The sequence below is a fragment of the Dryobates pubescens genome, chromosome 5 (genome assembly GCF_014839835.1).
Source record: "Dryobates pubescens isolate bDryPub1 chromosome 5, bDryPub1.pri, whole genome shotgun sequence".
In the NCBI taxonomy this organism is placed as follows: Eukaryota; Metazoa; Chordata; class Aves; order Piciformes; family Picidae; genus Dryobates; species Dryobates pubescens.
Window position 1 is genome coordinate 7705892 of NC_071616.1, and position 24700 is coordinate 7730591.

At 44.0% G+C, this 24700-nt stretch overlaps 1 protein-coding gene across 1 annotated transcript in view; it reads left to right on the top strand.

Annotated features, from left to right (window-relative positions):
- Positions 1–48: 48 nt before the first annotated feature.
- Positions 49–24700, top strand: part of GANC (glucosidase alpha, neutral C) — a 34343-nt gene continuing 9691 nt past the window's right edge. The window contains exons 1-17 of the mRNA XM_054161519.1: positions 49–161; positions 1267–1329; positions 3667–3775; positions 6484–6611; positions 7131–7313; positions 8122–8167; positions 10486–10552; positions 11909–12005; positions 12550–12730; positions 13613–13766; positions 14934–15169; positions 16632–16758; positions 18789–18868; positions 20455–20598; positions 20986–21082; positions 21449–21550; positions 22228–22471. Coding sequence (XP_054017494.1) covers positions 133–161; positions 1267–1329; positions 3667–3775; positions 6484–6611; positions 7131–7313; positions 8122–8167; positions 10486–10552; positions 11909–12005; positions 12550–12730; positions 13613–13766; positions 14934–15169; positions 16632–16758; positions 18789–18868; positions 20455–20598; positions 20986–21082; positions 21449–21550; positions 22228–22471 — 2087 coding nt within the window. The 5' untranslated portion in view covers positions 49–132. The remainder of the gene's footprint in view (positions 162–1266; positions 1330–3666; positions 3776–6483; positions 6612–7130; positions 7314–8121; positions 8168–10485; positions 10553–11908; positions 12006–12549; positions 12731–13612; positions 13767–14933; positions 15170–16631; positions 16759–18788; positions 18869–20454; positions 20599–20985; positions 21083–21448; positions 21551–22227; positions 22472–24700) is intronic.

The window sequence follows — 24700 nt, forward strand, 5'->3', positions numbered from 1 at the left end:
CCCTGGGGCCTCCAACACTTGCGAGGCGAGCCCGTTACGGGAGGGGCATCCCGCTCCCCCTGCTGCTACCCGGCCCTCTGGGGAGCCCCCAGGCCCCCGCCGTCGGCAGCGGGCGGTCGAGGCAGCTCCGTCATGGAGACAGTCACGGCAAGGGAAGTCAGGTAACGCTGCCCGGTGGCGGCTCCTTGATCGGCCTTCTCGCTCCCGATGTTGCCGGGGTGGCTTCTCTGCTTTCCGCGGGGAGCGGGCTCGACCCCAGAAGTCGGTTGAGGGCAAACGTGCCAGGGCCGTGGCGCTGCTGCCTCTGCCGCCTTTGCCAGGGCAAAGCCATCCTGCGCGCCCGGCTGAGGGGGGGCGGAGAGCAGATTGTGCAACACGCAGGATAGTTCGGGTGCAGGCTGCCCTCCTGGAAAATAGTCGGATCGCAGGGTATTAAATGTGGCAACAGAATCACGCAAAGCCCGAAAGGGCTCGTGTATCTTCAGGCAAAAATGGGAAGGGTTACCTTGACTAAATAGGTGAGGTCTCCAATAATAATTCAGGTCTATTAATTCTTAGTTCACAGTAATTGTGACCGAGTCTTCATGGCTGTTATCTGCATTTTATGTGTGCATAATTAATGAGTATTTGATAAGCATCAAATTTGTTTGCCAGTATAATACCTTATTCTCTTCTCTGTGTGTCAGTAGCATGTCCTGGGAAGTACGTTGATGATAGACACAACTGGCAGTCTGGTTTTCTAAGCAAAGCCAAAAAATTAGTGTTATTTAATAGATCTAAAGGTTACCTCAAGCCTGGAGATAACATAGAGGTGTCAGCCAGGCCACAAGAAGCTCCCCTCCCTCACTGGTCCAGTTGCAGGTGGAAGACAAAGGTGCAGTATTGATGTCTTTTCTGCCAATCCTCACTTATTTTTGCCATTGTTATTATGGGAACATATGTAACTGAAAGGACCACAGAGAGAAATCTGGCGTCAAAATCCAAAGCCCCAAGAATTCAGTCGTGCCGAAGTTCAGCTTTGTTAATCACAGATTCAGTTTGCCAAATTTATTTAAGTTTAAAAGGAAATGGTTTAGCATGGAACTAGTTATGTGAGAAATTCTTCCCATGTCCAAACACAGTAGTTCAAAGTCCAGCACATTTTGTCACCAACAGTTGCCTGCACTCTGTTTCATTCTTACCCCACTTGAGGAGGGCCCTGTTATCTGATCATTTATCAGGTGTTTGGTGAACACATATAACCATTTCTTTATCTGCTCTTTCTAGTGTCCAAGATGAGGCTGTGGAGAAAAGCACCTTTAAGGAATGCAACCAGATTGCTTTTTACAGGTAAAGAGAAGAATTGTAGAGTTGTGGGATTTTTTTAAACTAGTTAAATTAAAGGATGCAGGAAGAGGTTGCACATTGACTTTTAAGCACAGCAAGTGTGTTACTTTTAGTGTTTTTCTTTCAGAGTCTTCCACTAATCTGTCATTAAGCAATAATCAGCATATTTTAAAGGATGGAATGTTGCCTCCAAAACCGCTTCTGTTAAAAGTTCAAAGTCAGTCTTCTCATCTGGCAAAGGCCCAGCAATATTTCAGCTGTAGGTACACTCACACACAGGTTGTTTTCTTAATGTGGATATCTCTTGAATATTCCATAGCTCAAAGCAAGAGAATTCTCAAAATAGACCATGAGTCTGTGACAACAGCATACATGATTACAAGTACTTTGGAATTCAGTATCAAATCTCATCTTTAGCTCATTAGTCTCTTAAAGCTAACCTTATGTTATGTGATCCTTCTCATCCCATTTTTAAAATACCTGTCCCTCCACCTTTTTTAACTCCCATCCTCCACTGTTTCTATTTCCTGCTGCCTGAGTGAGAGAAATGATTGCACAGTGCTATACCAATTAGTCGTTGATGTACTGAGTTACAGTTTCAGATATTAATTTCAGTTCTGCAGGAAATTATGTTCAGAAACCCCCAGCCTTGCCAGTGGGAGCAGGACTCCCTGCTCCTTTCACAACAGTCCTTCATAGCTTGTGGTCATTTTACCTTAACAAATTTCATTTCTCAGCAGGAGGTTGCCACGCAGAATCAAGCATCAGATCCTATCCTTGCTCTGCTTTGAAAGAAAATCCTTTCATCTGTATTATTGTACAATATGTGTTTTCAAGGAAACAGTCAGTTTACTAGTGAAGAAGCGTCCCTCTAAGGTAGCCTCCAAGGCACGCACTTTCAAACAGTTCATAAAACCTGGGCTCAGAAAGGAACATTCTACAAACAGTTGAAAGAGCCTCTATTTCAGGGTCTCTGTCTTAAAAACATCATCAGGACTAAAAGCTGCAGTCAAAACTGTGGTCACCAGGCTTGTTGAAGAACAGCTTCCTCCATGAATATTGAGGAGGTTACAAATGGCAAGCACATACTGCTTCTTTACTGCAGAATGGAGAAGCTGTTCACCATCAGTAGCAAACCAAGCAGGGGTAGTTTGGTTTGACAAGCAAGTGAAAAAAAAAACAAAAACCAGATTGTTTAGATGAGTTTCAGCTGAAATTTCTGGGGTAATGGAGAGAAGAATGTAACTGGGCAACTGAGAATTTACTTGGACACTTAAATTGAGACTTCTGTTGTTTAAAAAAACCCTATAGAATTGTGATGGGTGACCAAACCCCTCTAACATCTCATTCATAAACATGTATGTGTGCTCAGAACTATATTACTTCTTTTTCCTCTTGGCTTGAAGCACTGATAATAACTGTATCTGAAAAGAATCACAGCATCATAGAATATTAGGGGTTGGAAGGGACCTTGAAAGATCATGTAGTCCAACTCCCCTGCCAGAGCAGGATCGCCCAGAGCAGATCACACAGGAATGCATCCAAGTGGGTTTTGAGTATCTCCAGAGAGGGAGACTCCACAACCCCCCTGGGCAGCCTGTTTCAGGGTTCAGTCACCCTCACAGTGAAAAAAATTTTCCTCATGTTTCCATGGAACTTCCCATGCCTCAACTTCCACCCATTGCCCCTTGTCCTGTCAAGAGCATTACCGTGGTTCCATCCTCTTGGCACTTACCCTTTACATATTTATAAACATTAATGAGGTCACCTCCTTCCAAACTAAAGAGCCCCAGCTCCCTCAGGCTCTCCTCACAAGGAGGATGTTCCACTCCCTTAATCATTTTTGTGGCTCTGCACTGGACTCATTCAAGCAGTTCCTTGTCCTTCCTGAACTGAGAGGCCCAGAACTGGACACAATATTCCAGATGTGGCCCCACCAGGGCAGAGTAGGGGAGCAGGAGAACCTCTCTCAACCTACTAACCACACCCCTTCTAATGCACCCCATAAGGGTGTTTGCCTTCTTGGCCACAAGAGCACATTGCTGACTTACGGTCAACCTTCTATCCACTGTGACCTCCAGGTCCTTTTCCCCTTCACTGCTTGCCAACAGGTCAGACCCCAACCTATACTGATCCATGGGGTTGTGCAAGACTCTACACTTGCCCTTGTTGAATTGCATTAAATTTCTCCCTGCCCAACTCTCCAGCCTAAGTCTTGCTGAAATGAAAGAATTCAAGACAAAATTAAGTAAACTTCTCTAACAATATTGTGTCCCCCTGTGTGATAAAAGCCACAACAATTGGGGAGGCCAAAATTAATACCTTCTTTTGTCTCGACAGGCGTCAGAAACTTCTACATGCTGGAAAATCCTTGTATCGAGCCTTGCTGGATTCGGTCACGTTAAGTGATGAAAATGTCAAATTCCAAATAATTCATGAGGAAAATAAGGTAGGATCATAGAATTGTAGAATCAATAAGGTTAGAAAAGACCTCAAAAAGATCATCAAGTCCAACCTCATGACTACTAAACCACGGCACCAAGTGCCACATCCAATCCCCTCTTGAACACCTTCAAGGATAGTGAATCTACCACCTCCCTGGGCAGCACATTCCAACGGCTAACAACTCTCTCTGTGAAGAACTTTCTCCTCACCTCCAGCCTAAACTTCCCCTGGTGCAGTTTGAGACTGTGTCCTCTTGTTCTGCTGCTGGTTGCCTGGGAGAAGAGACCAGCCCCCACCTGTCTGCAACCTCCTTCCAGGTAGCTGTAGAGAGCAATAAGGTCTCCCCTGAGCCGCCTCCAGGCTAAACAATCCCAGCTCCCTCAGCCTCTCCTCATAGGGCTTGTGCTCAAGGCTTCTCCCCAGCCTTGTTGCCCTTCTCTGGACACGTTCAAGTGTCTCAATGTCCTTCTTAAACTGAGGGGCCCAGAACTGGACACAGGACTCAAGGTGTGGCCTAACCAGCCCTGAGTACAGGGGCACAATGACTTCCCTGCTCCTGCTGGCCACACTATTTCTGATGCAAGCCAGGATGCCACTGGCCTTCTTGGCCACCTAGCATAAAAGAATCCTTACAGAAACAGGAGTGAGTATTATCAAACAGTCTGATAATACTGCAGGTTTTGAGATTCTTCAGTGACAGGTATTTAAGATACGATGCAAAATAGCAGCCTAAAGAGGTATTTAGCAATCAGCATTTACTTGACAGCTGGTGCTGGTGACTGTGCAAGAATAGGTATTTTAAGGAATTTAAACAAAATCTTATAATGATTTTATGAAAAATCTGAATAGAACTCTATCTAGAAAATAGTTTTTAATTCAGACTTTTGTCTACTATTCCAAAATAATAAATTCTTTTTCTGTAATGGAATTAGAAGACCAATGTTCCAGCCACTCCTAAGCACACCTTTGTATTCCTTTCTTTGCTCAATGGCAGGTTTGGGGGGAAAAGAAGTCTTCTTCACACTTAAGATGACAGTGAGAAAGAGGGGTGCCTTCTTTTTCTCTAATTTAACAGTGTAGCAGGTAGCACATTCCATCAGGAAACAGGCAACCTCATTATGGGAGTTTGGAACTACAACTTTCTTCCATGCTCTGAGCATCACACTCTGCAGATACCCTGCAAAAAACATATTTTCTGCCTCTCTTGTTAATCCTGGCCTTCTTTGCAGTCAGCACAGAAGAAGGAGCATATTTTTTCTGTCTAGATTTTGAGGTAGATGAAAGGCTGAAGGCTCTGTGCCTTCCTGGGCTAGTCAGGGGTTTTCACAAGGATGGCATAATGTAAAATATTTCCTAGGAAGCAGGATCTGGAAGTCCAGGTGAATCTTTTCTTTCTTGTATGCCCTCCCTCTGCTATTATGGCTTTTTGATTCTTTCCTACCTTTGAAGAGAGCAGGGCTGATTGGCTTCCAAGTAGAGGGAAAAGATATTAGGCCAAAATTCGTCAGCCAGTTTTGTGTCTCTCAGAAGAGATTAAGAGAGGGGAAAAAAAGCAGAAGAAAATCAAACTTATGATGTAGGGATACTCCACAGAATTAAAATCAGTCATTTTGTGTGAGCTGGAACAGAGTAGCTTCCCAGTTCCCTCAACTCTAAACTAGGAAGTTAGTAGGGCAGTATTATGCATTTTCTTTAGGTGTCTTTCTGACAGAGTTCATCAGTGTCAGCACCATGGTGGATACAGGTGAACACACAGCCCATGTCTCCAGAGTAGTATCCCACTCTGACAGCACAGCAGTGAAATTGTCCTAACTTTGAGATTAGTTTATACTACCCTTGTCATCCATGATGCTTGTGGGGAGATCTGTAAAATGCTAGATGTGAAAGACTTGAAGATTTAAAAACTCCAGAGTTGTTTCTTCAAAGGGGAGAAATACTTAGCTGGTGTAAATGTATATGGATGATGATTGTTGCTCAGCCATGTGAAAGAACATTCAGTCAGAGAGCAGGCATGGGGTTTTTTCACAGACAGTGTTTGATGGTTAGGGATTGGAAGGGACCTCTACAGATCATCTAGTCCAACCCCCCTGCCAAAGCAGGATCACCTAGGGCAGGTCACACAGGAGCACATCCAAGTGGGTTTTGAAAGTCTCCAGAGAAGGAGATTCCACAACCTCTCTGTGCAGCCTGCTCCAGTGCTCTGTCACCCTCACCATAAAGAAGCGTCTCCTCATGTTGAGTGGAACCTGCTGTGTTCTAGCTTTGTTCCTTGTCCTGTCACTGGGCACCACCAAAAGGAGACCATCACCTTCATCATGACACCCACACCTCAGACATTTTTAAATGTTAATGAGATCCCCACTCAGCCTTCTCCAGACTAAACAGCCCCAGTTCTTAGTCTTTCTTCATAGGAACAGAATAGAATAAACTAGATATGTTCAAGTCCCCAAATCATCCTTGTAGCTCTCTGTTGAACTTTCTCCAGTAGATCCCCATCTCTCTTGAACTGGGGAACCCAAAACTGTACACAGTATTCCAGGTGTGGTCTCACCAGGGCTGAGTAGAGCAGGAAGGCAAATCTCCCTAGACCTGCTGGACACACTTTTCTTGATGCATCCCGTCATTGTCTCTCTTGGCCACAAGGGCAAGTTGAGTTAAAAGCTAAGTTGGCATTTATAATCAGTACCAATTTATCTGTCTGTCTGCTCCCAGGTTCTTCTACAAGTAGAAATTTGTGAAATAGAGGGCAATATTTTCAGGATTAGAATTGATGAGGCATCTCCTCTCAGAGCAAGATACAGAGTTCCTGATGTTCTTATAAAGGAACCTACCACCAAGAGGTAAGTGACAGGAAGATGATTTAGCACCTTAGTAAGTTACACAGCTTCTTTTGGAAGAGTGTTTTCCCTTCTCCCTTATTTATGCTATGCTACAGTTGTCTCCCTACAGTACAAAGTTGTTGGAGGAAGAGAAAATGCATGTGTTTAATTTAATTTAAAGAATTCACATTGAATACATAGGAGGAAGGGTTTTTTCATATACTTAAGGAATTTGAGGTTATTTGACCCAGTCAGAAAATAACCTACTTGTGATGCATCACTTTTCCCTAACGCATTACTTGTTACCATGAAAGGAATGCCAAGTCTGGATAGTTTCACTGCAGTCTGTATCCACCTGTGCAGTGAACCCTAAACACAGCATGTAATACTGGTGTTCTTTACTCCACCATTAGCCTTCAGGTTTTTATGATGTATGTGGATGTTCTCAGCCCATCTTTTGTTTGAGACCCTTACTTAATGACAGCAGATGTCACCTGCTGCTGGTTTTGTATAAAGCTGTTGTTGTTTTTCATTTGCCAGATTTTCCCTGTCTCAGAAGGAAGCAGGTATTTTGGTGCTCTCAAGTGTTAAGGAGGACTACAGACTTCAGGTCACAGCAACCCCCTTCCAGCTTGAGCTACAGTCCAAGGGCGAGACTGTTCTGAGCATGAATTCCAATGGGTTGTTATATTTTGAGCACCTACAGCCACCTCCCAGTGATAGGTACAGTATCTGTCTTATTGCATTGTAGTATGTAGTGATTGTGATGTAGCTGAAAAGAGGCAGTTCTATGCAGCTGCAATTTCTGTCATAGAAGCTCTTAAGCAGTGAAGTTTGTCTTCTCTTTTCATACCAGTAAGTGCGATGGTGAAGGTTTAACAAAGCAATTGTAGATCAGTAAACTGCAAACTGTTTTGGTCCTTTGCAGTGGCCATGTGCAAAAGGCTAAGCTCAGCCAATGGGCAATTCTGTAAAACCTAAAGTATCCTGGTACCCACTGTGGGATGAGTGATGGTAGTATGATGAGGTTATTAGATTCATCTCCTTTTATGACTAAATTTACTCATTGGGTAAGCTTTAGTCACCATTTAAGCTCTCGAATTCAGTTTTATCCAATTTAAAACGCGCCATGCAGCTGCAAGATTTTGCAGGTCAATCCCACTGCAAAGTGCTGGAAGGGTGAAAAACCACAGTGCAGGACATGTCATCATTCCTAGGGAGCATTATTTTTAAAAATTGTAGTTAACAGAGTGAGAAAGAAGTGGGGATCATCTGGGTGAGTAAAATGCTGATGCATACAGAAATAAACGTGAAAGGCCAAGTAGTCAACCTAACTCAAATATGCAGTGGAGGCTATTTTAAGACATTGGATATTAAAATTATTTGCCAGTTAGAGCTCTCAACTATGACATCAGTTTTCAGAACAGTCAAGTACCAAACCTTTTATATGAATATACAAGGCTGTATGAATTTTCTGTTAGAAATCCTTCCTTATATCAACGACAAACTGATGATTTCTTTGTTTTCCTAGAAAACCTCCAGCAGAAAATAAGGAGGCAGCAAGTGATTCCTCTAAGGTAAGTCATGCTTCACACAGTTCCAGCATGAATATTTTGTAGCCAAGACAACTGGAATCAAATATTAATTTCATCTGGTGCTATTTTTGCAAACACACTCTAACCACTTTCCAGTGAAGTTCAAGAAGATCCTGGTGTCTCATACTGAGATACTTTGCAAATTCATGGTTGAACAAAGGTTTATGTGTTTTACCAAGGCTGTAGAAGGCATCAGTCAAGTAGGTTAGCTAAAAAACTTTGGGTTTGGGGTTTTTTTTTTCCTCATGGCCCTTTTATTTAGAACTGTGTGGGGTTTTTTCCTCTCATTTGATTTGGAGTAGATGTGTAAAAGGGAGTTCTGTGGTGATATTTCATCATTTTGACGTTCCCTGCTCATTGCAAAGAGAGTTTCAAAAGGGCAAGACCTGCTATATAACAGTGCAAAGATATGCATCTGCATGCATTTATGCTTACATAAGATTATCCCTGAAAAAAAACAAACCAGGCCTTGGCAGTGCATAATGGCACATACCAGTTTATGTCCATGATTTAATTTTAGCCTCCTGTAGAGCAGATGGCTGCTTGCTCCACTGGCCTGTTATAAATGGCAGGAGCTGTGCTGCCTTCAGCATACTTGTGTCTGAACTCTTAAGTTCTGCCAGGAGCGTGCTTGCTTTGGAGGGAGTCACACAGCTGCAGCAGGCCACCCCTGCTTATTCTGGGATGAATAAAGGAAAGAAAAGCAGGAAAGAAGCTGGGGGGAAAAAAGTAGAAATTCTAGGACAATGAATGGCAGGGCACAAGGCTCAAAGGAAGCCAGAAGTATCAGTTACATGCACAGGACTTGGGAGAATCTGGAGAGTATTTTTATCGTCTGACCCTCACTGTTTAGGGGATTGAGTGGTTTCTCCTTGTATAGGTTTTCCTCTTTGGTTCCATCTGTGCAATCTTTGCATTTCCTAATTGCGTTTACCAACCAGAAGAGAGCTGATTTTTACAGTGAGAACAATCATTTACTGGGACAACCTCCTCAGGGACATGGTAGAGTCCCCATCTCTAGAAGTTTTCAAAATGCTGTTGGATGGGGTGCTTGTAATCTCATCTAGTTTCCTTTTGCCATGGAAGGTTGGACCAGATGATCCTCTGAGGTCACCTGAGCTATTCTATCATTCTATTATCCTATCCAAGATGTTGGCTATTATTTTTATGCTGTAGCACATCAGTTCTTCAGTGTAAATTCCTGCAGAAGGATCTGAATTGTGTTTTTTGGGGGGGTTATATGAATGATATTTGGTAAAAAAAGCAGTTAACAGGACACAGATCTCATGCAAATAAACTTACTTTTCTTAGAAATGTGCAAGCAGTTGCATTCACAGAATCACAGAATCACCAAGGTTGGAAGAGACCTCAAAGATCATCAGGTCCAACCTGTCACCACACATCTCATGACTACTAAACCATGGCACCAAGTGCCACGTCCAATCCCCTCTTGAACACCTCCAGGGATGGGGACTCCACCACCTCCCTGGGCAGCACATTCCAATGGCTAACAACTCTCTCAGTGGAGAACTTTCTCCTCACCTTGAGCCTAAACTTCCCCTGGCGCAGCTTGAGACTGTGTCCTTGTTCTGCTGCTGGTTGCTTGAGAGAAGAGACCAACCCCTTCCTGACCACAACCTCCCTTCAGGTAGTTGTAGAGAGCAAGAAGGTCTCCCCTGGGCCTCCTCTTCTCCAGGCTAAACAATCCCAGCTCCCTCAGCCTCTCCTCATAGGGCTTGTGCTCAAGGCCTCTCCCCAGCCTTGTTGCCCTTCTCTGGACACGTTCAAGTGTCTCGATGTCCTTCTTAAACTGAGAGACCCAGAACTGGACACAGGACTCAAGGTGTGGCCTAACCAGTGCTGAGTCCAGGGGCACAATGACTTCCCTGCTCCTGCTGGCCACACTATTCTTAATGCAGGCCAGGATGCCATTGGCCTTCTTGGCCACCTGGGCACACTGCTGGCTCATGTTTAGGTGGCTGTCAATCAGCACCCCCAGGTCCCTCTCTGTTTGGCAGCTCTCCAGCCACCCTGACCCCAGCCTGTAGCTCTGCATGGGGCTGCCATGGCCAAAGTGCAGCACCCGGCACTTGGATTTGCTGAATGCCATCCTGTTGGACTCTGCCCATCTGTCCAGTCGGTCGAGTTCCCTCTGCAGAGCCTTCCTACTCTCTAACAGATCAACATTTGCTCCCAGCTTGGTGTCATCTGCAAATTTGCTGATGACTGTCTCAATCCCCTCCTCCAGATCATCAATGAAGATACTAAATCACTAAGATCAGCTTTTTTTGTTTCTGCAGGAGAAACAAGAGGATCCAGGTCTCTGGCAAGAGAAATTTGGCAATTTCTTAGACATCAAAGCTCATGGTAAGTCTCAGTCTGGTTCTGAGAACAGCTTTTTTGCTCTGGATGTGTTCATTTTTCTGTCTGCTTTCTGTTTAGCTGCTTAAGATTTATCAGTGTCTCACTCATTCCTTCTTTTAACTTGCTTCTGAGATATCAGGGAGAAGTAACAAATGTAACCAAAGTTTCTGTTAAGGAAGGAGCACATGACCTCTGACTCATTTCATCAGCTCACCATGTACCGTTTCTTGCACAGCATAACCCTGTCAGTGTTGGCTGACTGATACAGATATAATATAGGTATAGACATAGATATAAGGCATTATTTCCCTTTTTTGCCTTCTTTCTTTGTAAGAGCACATAACATTGACTTCACTTGTAGTTTATTCTCACAACATACCAGAAGTTGTGATGTCTAAGTATTAATGTCACAGAGACTCTTTAAGTGGCAGACTACAAAAGGAAATACTGAGCAGTCTGAAGGGATAAGAAGGAAGTTAGAGAAACATGTAGGTCAGTAGCTCAAAGACAATGTAAATTATTAATTACCCAAATTCATGACCATCTGCTGTCTGTCCAGTTGTGTTCTACATAATTGAGTCAGTTAGCTTTGTCCGTCACCACTATCACTCAGACTTCTATGGCAACCAGCACTACCCAACAGCTGTGGTATGAAGAGGGAAGCCTAAAAGAGCTTCCTTTTGGTGACAGGAGCTTTTCCAGTTCACTGTCAAGACACAGAGGGGCAGGAAGCTGTTGCCCTTGTTGTTCATGCTGTATCTGATGTATTAGGCCAGCATCACGTTTTTCTGTTTCTCTGTGTGGGAAGAAGAAAGTCCATTTGGTCAGATTCTGATCCTGAAGCCACTGCTTGTCAGTCTACAGGATATCTGGTCACCTGCCAAAAGTTGCTCTGGATTCAGTAATGTGGCAAGATGATATCACTGGCAGAGGCTCCTGTGCATGCTACTCCCCTGGCTGAGGCTGAAGAGAAGAGCAGTAGGAAACAGGCAACTGACAGTAAAGTCCACTCTGCTGTACCGCTTGGCTTGTAGGTACTGGGATAGAAACAGGAGATAATTTTAAGCAGTTTCACTACAGAATGAAGAAGTGAGCCACTATCATATGTATTTTTTTCTGTTATAGTGATCTATTTTATCTTAAGTGGATCAAAATCAGAATAAATACAATAAAATTTGTTTGAAACATTACCTCTGTAGTACAGAAGTTAATGAAAGTGAAGATAGAAAGGCATTATGAAAGAGATAACCATTAAAACCTGCTTTTTAATATTTTCAGTTAGGTTGCTCTGCTCTGTTTCTTTCAGCTAAGGCTGAAAATGGAACTTTGTGGTCTTCTCTTTTAATGTTATTCCCACAGGTCCTAGTTCTGTGGGCACAGACTTCTCTTTACATGGATTTGACCATGTTTATGGAATACCACAGCACACAGAAGCACTTCTTCTCAAAAACACCAGGTAAAGGTGGTAGATGGCTAGTCAAAGCAGTATCATTTTTGTAGAGAAGAGCTGTGACATTGCCTTAATGCAGACAACAGGTCAAGATATCTATATTATGTAGTGTGTATTTTAATTTATGGTATAGCAAACTGAAGCATGTCCCCTGTCCACATGGAGCGAGGTGTTCTCATTTCCCTATCCGCTCTGAGATTTAAGGAATGACCCCTTCTGTTCTCTCGCAATTTTGCATGCATTTTTTTAATGAGTTGCAGGATTGACCATGTTTAAGCAGAACTTTTAAAAGAGCAACTCCATGGAAGGATGGGATGGTTCAGAATTTGTGTTTTAGGACTTGGAGCAAATTGGCTGGTAGCAGAAATGTTGTTTAGATAGGGCCAAAGCTAGAAGCAGTAACCTGAGCTGTCCACATTTCACATCTGGATGCTAAACAAAAGACTGTAATACAAAGTGTTGACTGAGCTTAGTGGAATGGCAATAGAGCTGGAACTGGCCTAGTGCAGAATGCTCACATATAACACACACATCTTTCTGTCTGTCCTAGTGATGGTGATGCCTACCGGCTTTATAATTTGGACATCTTCGGCCACAAGATACATGACAAAATAGGCATTTATGGTTCAGTGCCCCTTCTCTTAGCACACAAGCCTAACAGAACTTCAGGGATCTTCTGGCTGAACTCTTCAGAAACACTGGTGGACATTAATACAAAGGCAGTAGCTGAGGTGAGAGTTGCTCACTTTCCCTAGAATTTAATAATGAAAGAAAACACTCCCTAGCAGAGTCAGCAGGAGCATGATAATGTGATTGGAGACTTACCTTCTGCTTCCTAATGAAGAATTTTCCATCTTTTCCTCCTGTCTTTCCTACTGCTATATTTGTGTATTAAACCACTGAAAAGAACAAGGAGATGAGTCCTTTTAGGAGTCAAGTTACAGAAGTTGTGTCTTAACAGGTCCACAGGAAAAGGTGGAGACAAAATACACAATGTTGAAGCAGAAAAAAAACCTGTGTAGGTGGTTGTGGCAGGCAGAAAAAAAGGTGGATGAAAATCTTAACAATCTCTGGGATCCAAGGAGTCTTTCTGAGTTTTTTAATTTTTGGAATTGCCACACATTTCTACTTAGCAGGCTCCTTCTTCTGTGGAATGTAATTGACCTTCAAGAAATATGAAATGTTCAGGAAATGAACTCCCTCAACTCTTGAAACCCAAGCCTATGGTTTGTATTAAAATTGGAACCATGAGGGAAAAAAATGGGCTTTATTCCATCACTGCATTACATGGTTAAACTTACTAATATTCTTTATTACTTTTGATACAAATCTTGCTCTTAAGATCCTGCAGAAAATGCTTTGTCTTTAATTACAAAAGAGCTTTAATTACTTTGCCCCTCATGACTAATTTTGCCTCATTAACTATTACTCTATTTTGTATAAGCAGTATGCAAAGTAAAGGATTTGTGAAGGATGTATAAGAAACATTTCTTGTGTGTTCTTAATACCTGCCAGGTATGTGTTAGTGAATTTTGTGGGTTTCCATGCTTATTGCTCAATTCAACAAAAGTCTGATAGAGTGATACTCAGTTTTACCTTTGTTTCCTTCAAAGCATGTGCCATCTGGATCTGCTGCACAGACCGCTAAGCAGCGAGCAGTGCCTGTAACTGATGTGCGCTGGATGTCGGAAAGTGGCATCATTGATGTTTTCCTGCTGATGGGCCCCACTCCGTTTGACCTCTTCAAGCAGTTTGCACAGCTGACAGGTACTAACTCATAACTGGACTCAATACAGCACATTTACCTGGCAGAACCTCTGAAGAACATGCTGTACCCAGGAGTGGGTTGATATTTACCTGGCCCATTGTGTGCAGGAGGCCAGCTGTTCCCAGGCTTCAGTTGATAGAGCAAAAGGTGGTACTTTGTGAAGACAAGCCTCAGTTCTTGTCTTCCCTAGTATTTACAGGTGTTCACTTTTGGCCCTAATTGAGAAGCCAGCATAATTACTGCAGCCTGGAACTGCTCCCCTTAAGATGAAGGGAGGAAACACTGGAGGCAAGAGCTGCCAGTCACCACCAGGACAGGTCACCTTATAATGAGAAAAGGCTGACGTGATGGAGTATGTGTCCTGGAAATTAAGGACTTTAGGTAACTGTTCCATGTGTCCACTGGAGAAGAGAGCAGAGATGACTTGCAGATAGGGGAAAGGGAAGAAACAAGAGTCTCAGGAAGAAACTGAAAAAAATGGATGCAAGAGGACTAACATTTTATGAAAGCAAAGCTCTGTATGTACCAAAGAGATTTTAAAGCACAGAAACATCCCTGCTAGTTTTTTACTGTGAGAGCAGTGATGGTTTGCTCCACAGATGTTACGGAGAAAATGTGGTTCAGCTGAACAAGAATGGGAAAGTAGCCAGCTCACAAGAGGATCTGGCCAAGCACAAGTTCATGCCAAGGAATGTTTCCCAGCTCCTTTTTGCCGTATGTCAACATACATGTTTTACGGTCTTAAAAATGCCTAACAGTTGCAATTCCATGGTTTTCACTCCAGCAGTCACAGGAATTTCATTCTGTTGATTAAAGCCTATTTATTGTTTTGCATCAATGACAGTCAAGGTAATCTAGAATATTTTTACTTTAGAAAAAAATTAAAGAAAAAAGTTGTGTTGGTTACTGGAATCATACTTGAGTGTCACAGACCTGAAAGTTCCTTCTCACCCTTGCATGGTCATTGCAGCCCTCTGCACTTTCTGACTGTTGACCTCATTGTAGTCTTCCTTATTTCAAGAGTTCAGTCACTTTGCTGTGAAGAACATGCTCTAGACTCAACTTAGACCAGCATCCTATATCCTCCTGCCAGATACATATCAATCATGTTAGCTTTTCTGTTAATGCCCTTCAGGATTTTATCTTCACTCATATACCCTTCCCAGGTACTCAAGCCCTGCCCCCTCTTTTTTCTCTGGGCTACCATCAGTGCCGATGGAATTACGAGGATGAGCAAGATGTCAAGGCAGTAGATGCTGGCTTTGATGAACATGACATTCCTTATGATGCGATATGGCTGGACATAGAGCACACAGATGGCAAGAGGTATTTCACTTGGGACAAAAAGAAATTCCAGAACCCCAGAAAGATGCAAGAACATCTCAGGAAGAAAAAACGGAAGGTATATAACGTAGCAGGAAGAAAGAAAAAGTGGATTGGGTTATTTCCTCAGTGTCTGCTCCACCTCAGATGCTGGAAACACTTTAACAGAATAAAACAGACTGTTGCAGTGTGGTGATGCTTCCAGTGCACAAGCTATCTTGTTTAGTTCAGCTCCTCTGTCATCTTACTATTTCATAGTTTGTTCTGTGACCTGACTGCCAAGCTAAGTTTGACCCTTATGAAGCTCCATCTTACAGAAGCAACTGAGTGCTGTCCATGATGGGCAGAGATGAAAGCTTTTCTACTTAAGATAAGCTTTCACCATTGGTAGTTGCCATACTTGCTTCAGCTTTTCCTTCTATTGATAATACCTTTTATTTTCAGCTTATACTAACTAGACTTTGTCTGGAATGTTCATACAATTGCTTACCATAAACAAAATCATAGAATCAATAAGGTTGGAAAAGACCTCAGAGATCATCAAGTCCAACCTCTCACCCAAGACCTCATGACTAACTAAGCCATGGCTTCAAGTGCCACATCCAATCCCCTCTTGAATACCTCCAGGGACGGTGACTCCACCACCTCCCTGGGCAGCACATTCCAATGGCCAATAACTCCTTCTGTGAAGAACTTTCTCCTCACCTCGAGCCTAAACTTCCCTTGGCACAGCTTGAGGCTGTGTCCTCTTGTTCTGCTGCTGGTTACTTGGGAGAAGAGACCAACCCCCTCCTGTCTACAACCTCCCTTCAGGTAGTTGTAGAGAGCAATAAGGTCTCCCCTGAGCCGCCTCCAGGCTAAACAATCCCAGCTCCCTCAGCCCCTCCTCATAGGGCTTGTGCTCAAGACCTCTCACCAGTCTTGTTGCCCTTCTCTGAACATGTTCAAGAGTCTCAATGTCCTTCTTAAATTGAGGGGCCCAGAACTGGACACAGTACTCAAGGTGTGGCCTAACCAGTGCTGAGTACAGGGGCAGAATGAGTTCTGGAGGCCAGGATGCCATTGGCCTTTTTGGCCACCTGGGCACACTGCTGGCTCATGTTTTGGACTTGATGATCTTTGAGGTCGTTTCCAACCTTATTGATTCTCTGATCTTAAGGCAATTTATTTTAAGCAGGAACATGAACGCAAAAGTGAGATATTTTGCCATTCACAGAGTAGAACAGTGAATTAAAGAGTGTTTTTAAGGGTTGGAGTACTTGCTTTTAACTGAAATAATGTTTTTTGTTCCTTGTTTTAGAGGGGTAAGCATGAAGTCCTGCCCTCCTTGTAAATTCAGCTATTACTCAGAAGTCTAGCACAGTGTATGCAAGAACTGGTAACTGCTTTCTAAAATCAGTAACACCTTTCTAAAATTACTAGCCCAGCTGTCTCTTTGCCTGAAGTGAAACCATTATCTGCCTTTTATCAAAAGTGAACTCTTAGTGGTTTATTCAGTACAGCTGATGCTAATAATGTGTTTCACTTTCTTATCCTGGCAGCTTGTCGTCATTGTAGATCCCCACATTAAGATTGACCCCATGTATGCCCTGTATGCACAGGCAAAAGACAAGGGCTATTTTGTGAAAGACAGAAATGGGAAGGATTTTGAGGGCATCTGTTGGCCAGGTAAGAGGACATCCTGTCTCTATGTTTCAAGCTGCTTATTTCAAAACTTTTGCAGACTAGTTTAATTGGAGCCCTTGGAAGTGGAATTTAATTCTTGCATTTCTGGTAAGCATTTATAATTCTACATACTTTGTGGTTTCTTTGGTACAGTCATGTTCTATTTGCCTCAGCTGTATAATTCCTTCTCTTACGCCTGTTGGACCTGCCATGGGGGGTCCAGCAGGTTGCTCAGAGCTCCAACCAACCTGACTTGCCCAGAGAGTGGTGGTGAATGGTGCCACATCCAGCTGGCAGCCAGTCACCAGTGGCGTCCCCCAGGGATCAGTGCTGGGCCCCATCCTCTTTAACATCTTCACTGATGATCTGGATGAGGGGATTGAGACAGTCATCGGCAAATTTGCAGATGACACCAAGTTAGGAGCAGATATTGGTCAGGTAGAGGGTAGAAGGGCTCTGCAGAGGGAACTCGACCGAGTGGACAGATGGGCAGAGTCCAACAGGATGGCATTCAACAAATCCAAGTGCCGGGTGCTGCACTTTGGCCATGGCAGCCCCATGCAGAGCTACAGGCTGGGGTCAGAGTGGCTGGAGAGCTGCCAAACAGAGAGGGACCTGGGGGTGCTGATTGACAGCTGCCTAAAGATGAGGCAGCAGTGTGCCCAGGTGGCCAAGAAGGCCAATGGCATCCTGGCCTGCATTAGGAATAGGGTGGCCAGCAGAAGAAGGGAAGTCATTGTGCCCCTGGACTCTGCACTGGTTAGGCCACACCTTGAGTCCTGTGTCCAGTTCTGGGCCCCTCAGTTTAGGAAGGACATCGAGACACTTGAACGTGTCCAGAGAAGGGCAACAAGGCTGGGGAGAGGCCTTGAGCACAAGCCCTGTGAGGTGAGGCTGAGGGAGCTGGGATTGTTTAGCCTGGAGAAGAGGAGGCTCAGGGGTGACCTCATTGCTCTCTACAACTACCTGAAAGGTGACTGAAGCCAGGAAGGGGTTGGTCTCTTCTCCCAGGCAACCAGCAGCAGAACAAGAGGACACAGTCTCAAGCTGCGCCAGTTTAGGCTCAAGGTGAGGAGAAAGTTCTTCCCTGAGAGAGTCATTCACCATTGGAATGTGCTGCCCAGGGAGGTGGCAGAGTCTCCATCCCTGAAGATGTTCAAGAGGGGATTGGATGTGGCACTTGGTGCCATGGTCTAGTCATGAGGTATGTGGTGACAGGTTGAACCTGATGATCTTTGAGGTCTCTTCCAGCCTTGGTGATACTGTGATACTGTGATTTACTGATCAGAACAGCCTTCAGAGTCTGTGATTCTGTGGGCTGTTCTGATCAATAAATCCAACTTCTTTAGTTCTAGACCCCCCAGTGCAGGTCCAACAAGCATAACAGAAGGAATTATACAGCTGAGGCAAATAGAACGTGACTGTACCAAGGAATCCCCCTTCCCAAGTTGTCTTGGGTAACAGAAATGCACACGTGGGCTGTTCTGTTGCAGTGAGCACACCTCATGCAGGCTGGATATGCTGAAGTCTGATTCAATCATAATTATAGACTTGACATACTATTTTTCATGAGGAAATCATATTGTGAGGAGGCAAAGGAGGTTGTCCCCCTTCTTTACAAACAGAAAGCTCACAATCCTGGCAAGTGAATATAGAAAAAAATTAAGGACATACTACAACTTCTAGGAGCACAGCAAGATGCAAGTTATGCAGCTCAGTGACACCTTCCCACCTGAGCTCAAAATTCTGGGAATGCTCTCTCCCTGGCTTCCTAGTCACATCTTAATGTATTTCAGTCTGCTAGCAGTCATCCTTAAATGGTGCTGCTCCTCCAGAATCTACAAGTGTTGATCTGCAGAACATGCCAAGGTTGTACTGAGTTCTAAGTCAGCCTGGAATTTTCTTTTGGGCTTTTGTCTCAGAGACAGTAATGACTGTTAATTGCTGCCCATTGGGGAAAGTATTTAGGTGCAAAGACAGTGCATCCCTGCTCTTAAAATCAGGTAAATCATTGGGATTTCCCCCATCCACAGGTTCCTCTTGCTACCTGGATTTCACCAATCCTGAAGTGCGAAAATGGTATGCAGATCAATTTGCCTTCAAAACATACAAGGTTTGTATTTATTTGCTCTGATCTACATATCCCAGAAAGCCCTAAATTGGGGCAAAGAGAGAAGATAAACTAAGCAAGTTGGTGGGTTTTGTTGCTATCTTACCATCATGTAGAAGAAAATATGTTGATGAGCTGGAAGTACCACAGAAATATTTTCTCCATGGAGTTGTCTACGCTAAGAAAGTTGGAACCCATGTGCCACAAGTGAATCTGCTCACTTAGTTGCAGCAGTAGGATGGACAAACAAGGAGTGCTCTCTTAAAACTCATGGTCACTTCACCCTGACCTTCCCCCCAGGGCTGTGCAGCCATCCTATGTGACCTGAACAGGCCGGAGAGCTGGATGCAGGCAAACCTCATGAAGTTCAGTGAGGACAAGTGCAGGGTCCTACATCTGGGGTGGAATAACAGCATGCACCAGTACAGGTGCTGGAAAGCAGTTCCCCAGAGAAAGACATTGGAGTGCTGGTGGACAGCAAGCTCTCCATGGAATAACAATGTGCCCTTGTGGCCAGGAGAGCCAATGGTATCCTGGGATGCATCAAGAAGGGCATGTCCAGCAGGTCTAGGGAAGTTCTTCTACCTATCTGCTCTGCCCTGGTGAGACCACACCTGGAATACTGCACCCAGTTTTGGGCTCCTCAGTTCAAGAGAGAATCCAGTGGAGAGCCACAAGGATGATTAGAGGACTTGAGCATCTCCCCTATGAAGAGAGACTGAGAGCCCTGGGGCTATTTAGTCTTGAGAAGAGAAAACTGAGAGGAGATCTCATTGATGTGTATAAATATCTGAGGGGTGGGTGTCAAGTGGGTGGGGCCAAGCTCTTTTTGGTAGTGCACAGTAATAAGACAAGGAACAACAGGTTCAAACCTGAACATAGAAGATTTCGCCTCAACATGAGGAGGAACTTCTTTACAATGAGGGTGATGGAGCACTGGAACAGGTTGCCCAGGGAGGTTGTGGAGTCTCCTTCTCTGGAGACTTTAAAAACCCACCTGGATGCATTCCTGTGCAGACTATCCTAAGTGATCCTGCTTTGGCAGGGGGTTTGGACCTGATGGTCTTTCAAGTCCCTTCCAACCTCTAATGTACTGTGATACTCCTGTGTAGCGCTGAAAGTGTCTATTGGAACACTGATGATTACTTCCAGTTCCACCTCACTCCCATCCCAAAGTTCTGTTTTGCAGTAACATTGTTGAAACCACTCCCCTAGCAGATATTTCCTATGCTGCTTTTCCTCTCAGATGTTTGTTTTTTGTTTGGGTCTTTTTTGGCCTTCTGTGATTTTTTTCCTCATGCTAGTTAATATTTCTCATTTCCTTGCCTCCTTTCCCTCTCCAGAAGGCAGGAATAGCAAGTACCTACTGAGTCTTGTAAGAGTTGTAGGCTGTCATCCTGACCAGCCACCAAGAGAGAGGAGGTGAATGACTGGCATCTTTCAAGTGACCACAGAAGTATAATTACCATGTCCTGCTTTGCTGTTGCTATTTCTAGTCATATCCCAAACTGATCTGACACCCACTAGAGATAAACACAGTGAGGCACAGTAGTGGCTCTGCACATTCTAATTGTAACCCTATGTCATAGGGATCCACAAACATCCTCTATGTATGGAATGACATGAATGAGCCCTCAGTCTTCAAGGGAGCAGAACTAACAATGCAGAAAGATGCTGTGCACTACAACAACTGGGAGCATCGGGAAGTACACAACCTCTATGGATTCTATCAGGTAGAGTATCTGAGACACAAACAAGCAGCAGAGGTATGCCTAATGAGGTGATTTATACAGTAATAAGTATTCTGTAGCCTCTATCAAGGACTGAAACTCTGCTGTGCTGGACATTGCTATGTTAGTAATAGACTGTTATTGGTCACAAGAAAACGTGACAACATCCATGCCTTCTGCCATGACAATGTAAATGACACTGGCCACGACTACACAATGCTAATTTTTTGTTGTTCAAGTGTATTCTAGTAGGAAAGTGTTGCTTTAATAAGTATTATATTTGGATACAGGTTTCTTCATTTTCTTGCCTTGGAAGGTCTAAAAAGACAGTGCTGCAAATATCCTAATGGTAGAGTTTGTCTTCCTGACTTTTATATTAATGCTTTACAGCAAATGGCTACTGCAGAAGGCCTCATCAGACGTTCTTCGGGAAAAGAGAGACCGTTTGTCCTCACACGATCTTTCTTTGCTGGATCACAGAAGTATGGTAAGTAGGGGCTAGCTGGATGCCTTCCTTGCTTCTTTGATCTCTTAAGTTTGGTGTGCAATAGTTAAATGCAGAGAGGACAGAAAGTTAGAAACGGTGAGCTCATAAGAGTATAAGTGATTAAAAAAAAAGTCAGGAGAGACTGACAAGGTGTATACAAGTTAAGGGCAGATTAACAGCCTGTTACAAACCACTACCTGGTTTTGTTGACTATTTCATAAGCATGCATGTATAAATAACAAAGTTGCAGTGAACAGCAGTTCACCAGTAGTTCATGACCATTCTTGTCTTCTTTCCTTAATTCTAAGCATAAACTGAAGCATACGCCCAGCTTCCCTGTGTAATGCTGAAACTGGGTATTTCCAGGGGCGGTGTGGACTGGAGACAACACAGCAGAGTGGGGTTACTTGAAAATATCCATTCCAATGCTTCTCACCATCAGCATGGCAGGGATTTCATTCTGTGGAGGTAAGGTGTTTAGGTACAGTTGGTCACTGTGCATAAATCACTGGTGCCACCAAGCTTGTATCCCACAACAGACTTCATCACCAGTACTGGAAAGCTCAACAGTCTAGTGCATTTCCAGGCGGTTTCACAGAGTAGTCTGGTTCCAGAAGCCAATAACCAGGCTCTTACCATCATTTCTCTACTAATTCGAATAGAATAGGATAGGATAGAATAGGATAGAATAGAATAGAATAGGATAGACTAGACTAGACTAGACCAGACCAGACCAGGTTGGAAGAGACCTTCAAGATCATCGCGTCCAACCTACTATCCAACCCACCTAATCAACTAAACCATGCAACCAAGCACCCTATCAAGTCTCCTCCTAAACACCTCCAATGATGGTTACTTATATAGTGTTTGCATCCCATCTGGAAAAGCAGTCCATGGGTGGTGTTCTGTAGCATCACTGTGACAGTTCTCTGTCACTGAGGCATCCAAAAGCTCTCTTGAGATAACTTGTTACACCAGTTTCCCACTCTAATTTGGGCAAGCAGCTGCCTACCAGCAGAACTACAAGAAGCACGCTGTGAAATGGGTGGATTTATCCACCTGGAACATTTGTTACAGGAGAAGTTGATGTTTTCCAGAATAATTTCCTCCAAATATGCATTTTTATTTGTCTACACCATATCTAGCTGATGTGGGAGGCTTTATTGGAGACCCAGACCCAGAATTACTTGTTCGCTGGTATCAGGCCGGAGCCTACCAGCCCTTCTTCAGAGGCCATTCTAACATGGAGAGCAAACGCCGAGAGCCGTGGCTCTTTGGGGAGAAGAACACCCAGATCATCAGGGAAGCCATCCGAGAGCGCTACGTCCTCCTGCCCTACCTCTACACGCTGTTCTATCGGGCACACACGGCAGCTGAACCAGTCATGAGGTAAGAGCAGCAGTCAGGAGCTTTAGCGATTGTCTTCAGGAAGTTACTTGGAGGGGAGAATTAACAAAAGCTCAGCCCACTCAGTTGGGAAAGCAAATGGAAGCTATATTTACAAGCAATAACTACACTCTACAGTGGAATGCAATGAATGGGTACAAATACACAGTATACTAATACACAGTGTTTACAATATCATACAAGTATTTGCAGGCAGAAAACAGCACGGAACCCCCCTGAACCTTCTGGGAACCCCAAAAGGAGTGGGGGAACTGGTCCACTTCTCCCCTAACCTCCCCCCTCTTTCCTCTCTATAATTAGAAGAAAAGAGAAAGAAAAGTTGGGAGAGTGCTGTTAGTCTTATCTGCAAGGTCAGCTAGTAGCGATAAAATCCTCCCAGCCAAGCAGAAGCAGCAGCCAAAAAAGAGAAAGGAATGAAGTGGGATGTGAGATATTGCTAAGTGTACATCTCACATCATGGCCAATGAAATTTGTTTAGAATCTTTTATTTTCCTTTTTACACCCAACTGTGAATTGTTTATACTTCTCCACTCTTCTGCTGGAACTCTGCAGCTAACTTTTAAAGGCATAGCCTGACGCTGCCACAGAGTTAAACTACCACCGAGTTAAACTACCACCTTTAAGTAGTGAAAAAGAGCAAAAGATGCAAACACTGCTACATGCCATTTGAACATGTTCTGCAAACTTTGGTAGGGTTCTCAGAGGAAAATTTTATGGTTTAGGGCTTTTTTTCCCCCAAAATGACATCTGGAACACACTAGATCATAGAATCATAGAATCAATAAGGTTGGAAAAGAGCTCAGACATTTAGGTTGTCTTTCAAGTCTTGCACAGCCCCCAGCTTATTGTTGCTATATGAAAAACAGATACAGAGAGTCCAAACTTATTTATCAACAAGTGGCTTAAAGAAATACCTTTGGAATACAGACCCTGAAGTCTGAACCTTCCCAAAAACAAAGACTCGGTCTGCACGTGCTCAGTTATTAGACAAGTTTGAGGTTACATTCAGAGGTTTTAATGTTTTGAAGCTTTCTCATGTGCACACTTACAGTTTCTCTGCCTGAGGGTGCTGGTGCTCATCCCCTGTACTGCTGTATATAGAATCATAGAATCAATCAGGTTGGAAAAGATCTCAAGGATCATCAAGTCCAACTTGTCACCACACACCTCATGACTACCAAACCATGGCACCAAGTGCCACATCCAATCCCCTCTTGAACACCTCCAGGGATGGTGACTCCACCACCTCCCTGGGCAACACATTCCAATGGCTAACAACTCTCTGTGAAGAACTTTCTCATCCCCTTGAACCTAAACTTCCCCTGATGCAGCTTGAGACTGTGTCTTCCTGTTCTCGTGCTGATTGCCTGGGAGAAGAGACCAACCCCTTCCTGGCTACAACCTCCCTTTAGGTAGTTGTAGACAACAGTAAGGTCTCCCCTGAGCCTCCTCCAGGATAAACAATCCCAGCTCCCTCAGCCTCTCCTCATTGAGCTTGTGCTCAAGGCCTCTCCCCAGCCTCGTTGCCCTTCTCTCGTTCAAGAGTCTCAATGTTCTTCTTAAATTGAGGGGCCCAGAACTGGACACAGGACTCAAGGTGTGGCCTAACCAGTACTGAGTACAGGAGCACAATGACTTCCCTGCTCCTGCTGGCCATACTATTTCTGATGCAGGCTAGGATGCCGTTGGCCTTCTTGGCCACCTGGGCACACTGCTGGCGCATGTTTAGGTGGCTGTCAATCAGCACCCCCAGGTCCCTCTCTGTTTGGCAGCTCTCCAGCCACTCTGACCCCAGCCTGTAGCTCTGCATGGGGTTGTTGTGGCCAAAGTGCAGCACCCAGCACTTGGATTTGTTGAATGCCATCATGTTGGACTCTGCCCATCTGTCCAGTTGGTCAAGTTCCCTCTGGAGAGCCCTTCTACCCTCTAAGAGATCAACACCTGCTCCAAACTTGGTGTCATCTGCAATTTTACTGATGGACTCAATCCCCTCATCTTTAAACATGTTTTTAAAGTACTGTGGACTCCAAACCACACTTAAAATGGTGCTTAATGGACTCTGAGCTTGCTGACTTTTCATAAGGGTCTGTTGTGCTCCTCATTAAAATATATTACTGCTGAATTGTTACTCTTATGAAAACTTACTTCATGGTGATAATTTGATCATTTATCTCTCTGGCATTTCTCCTATTTTTTCTTTTAGTAGAGAAT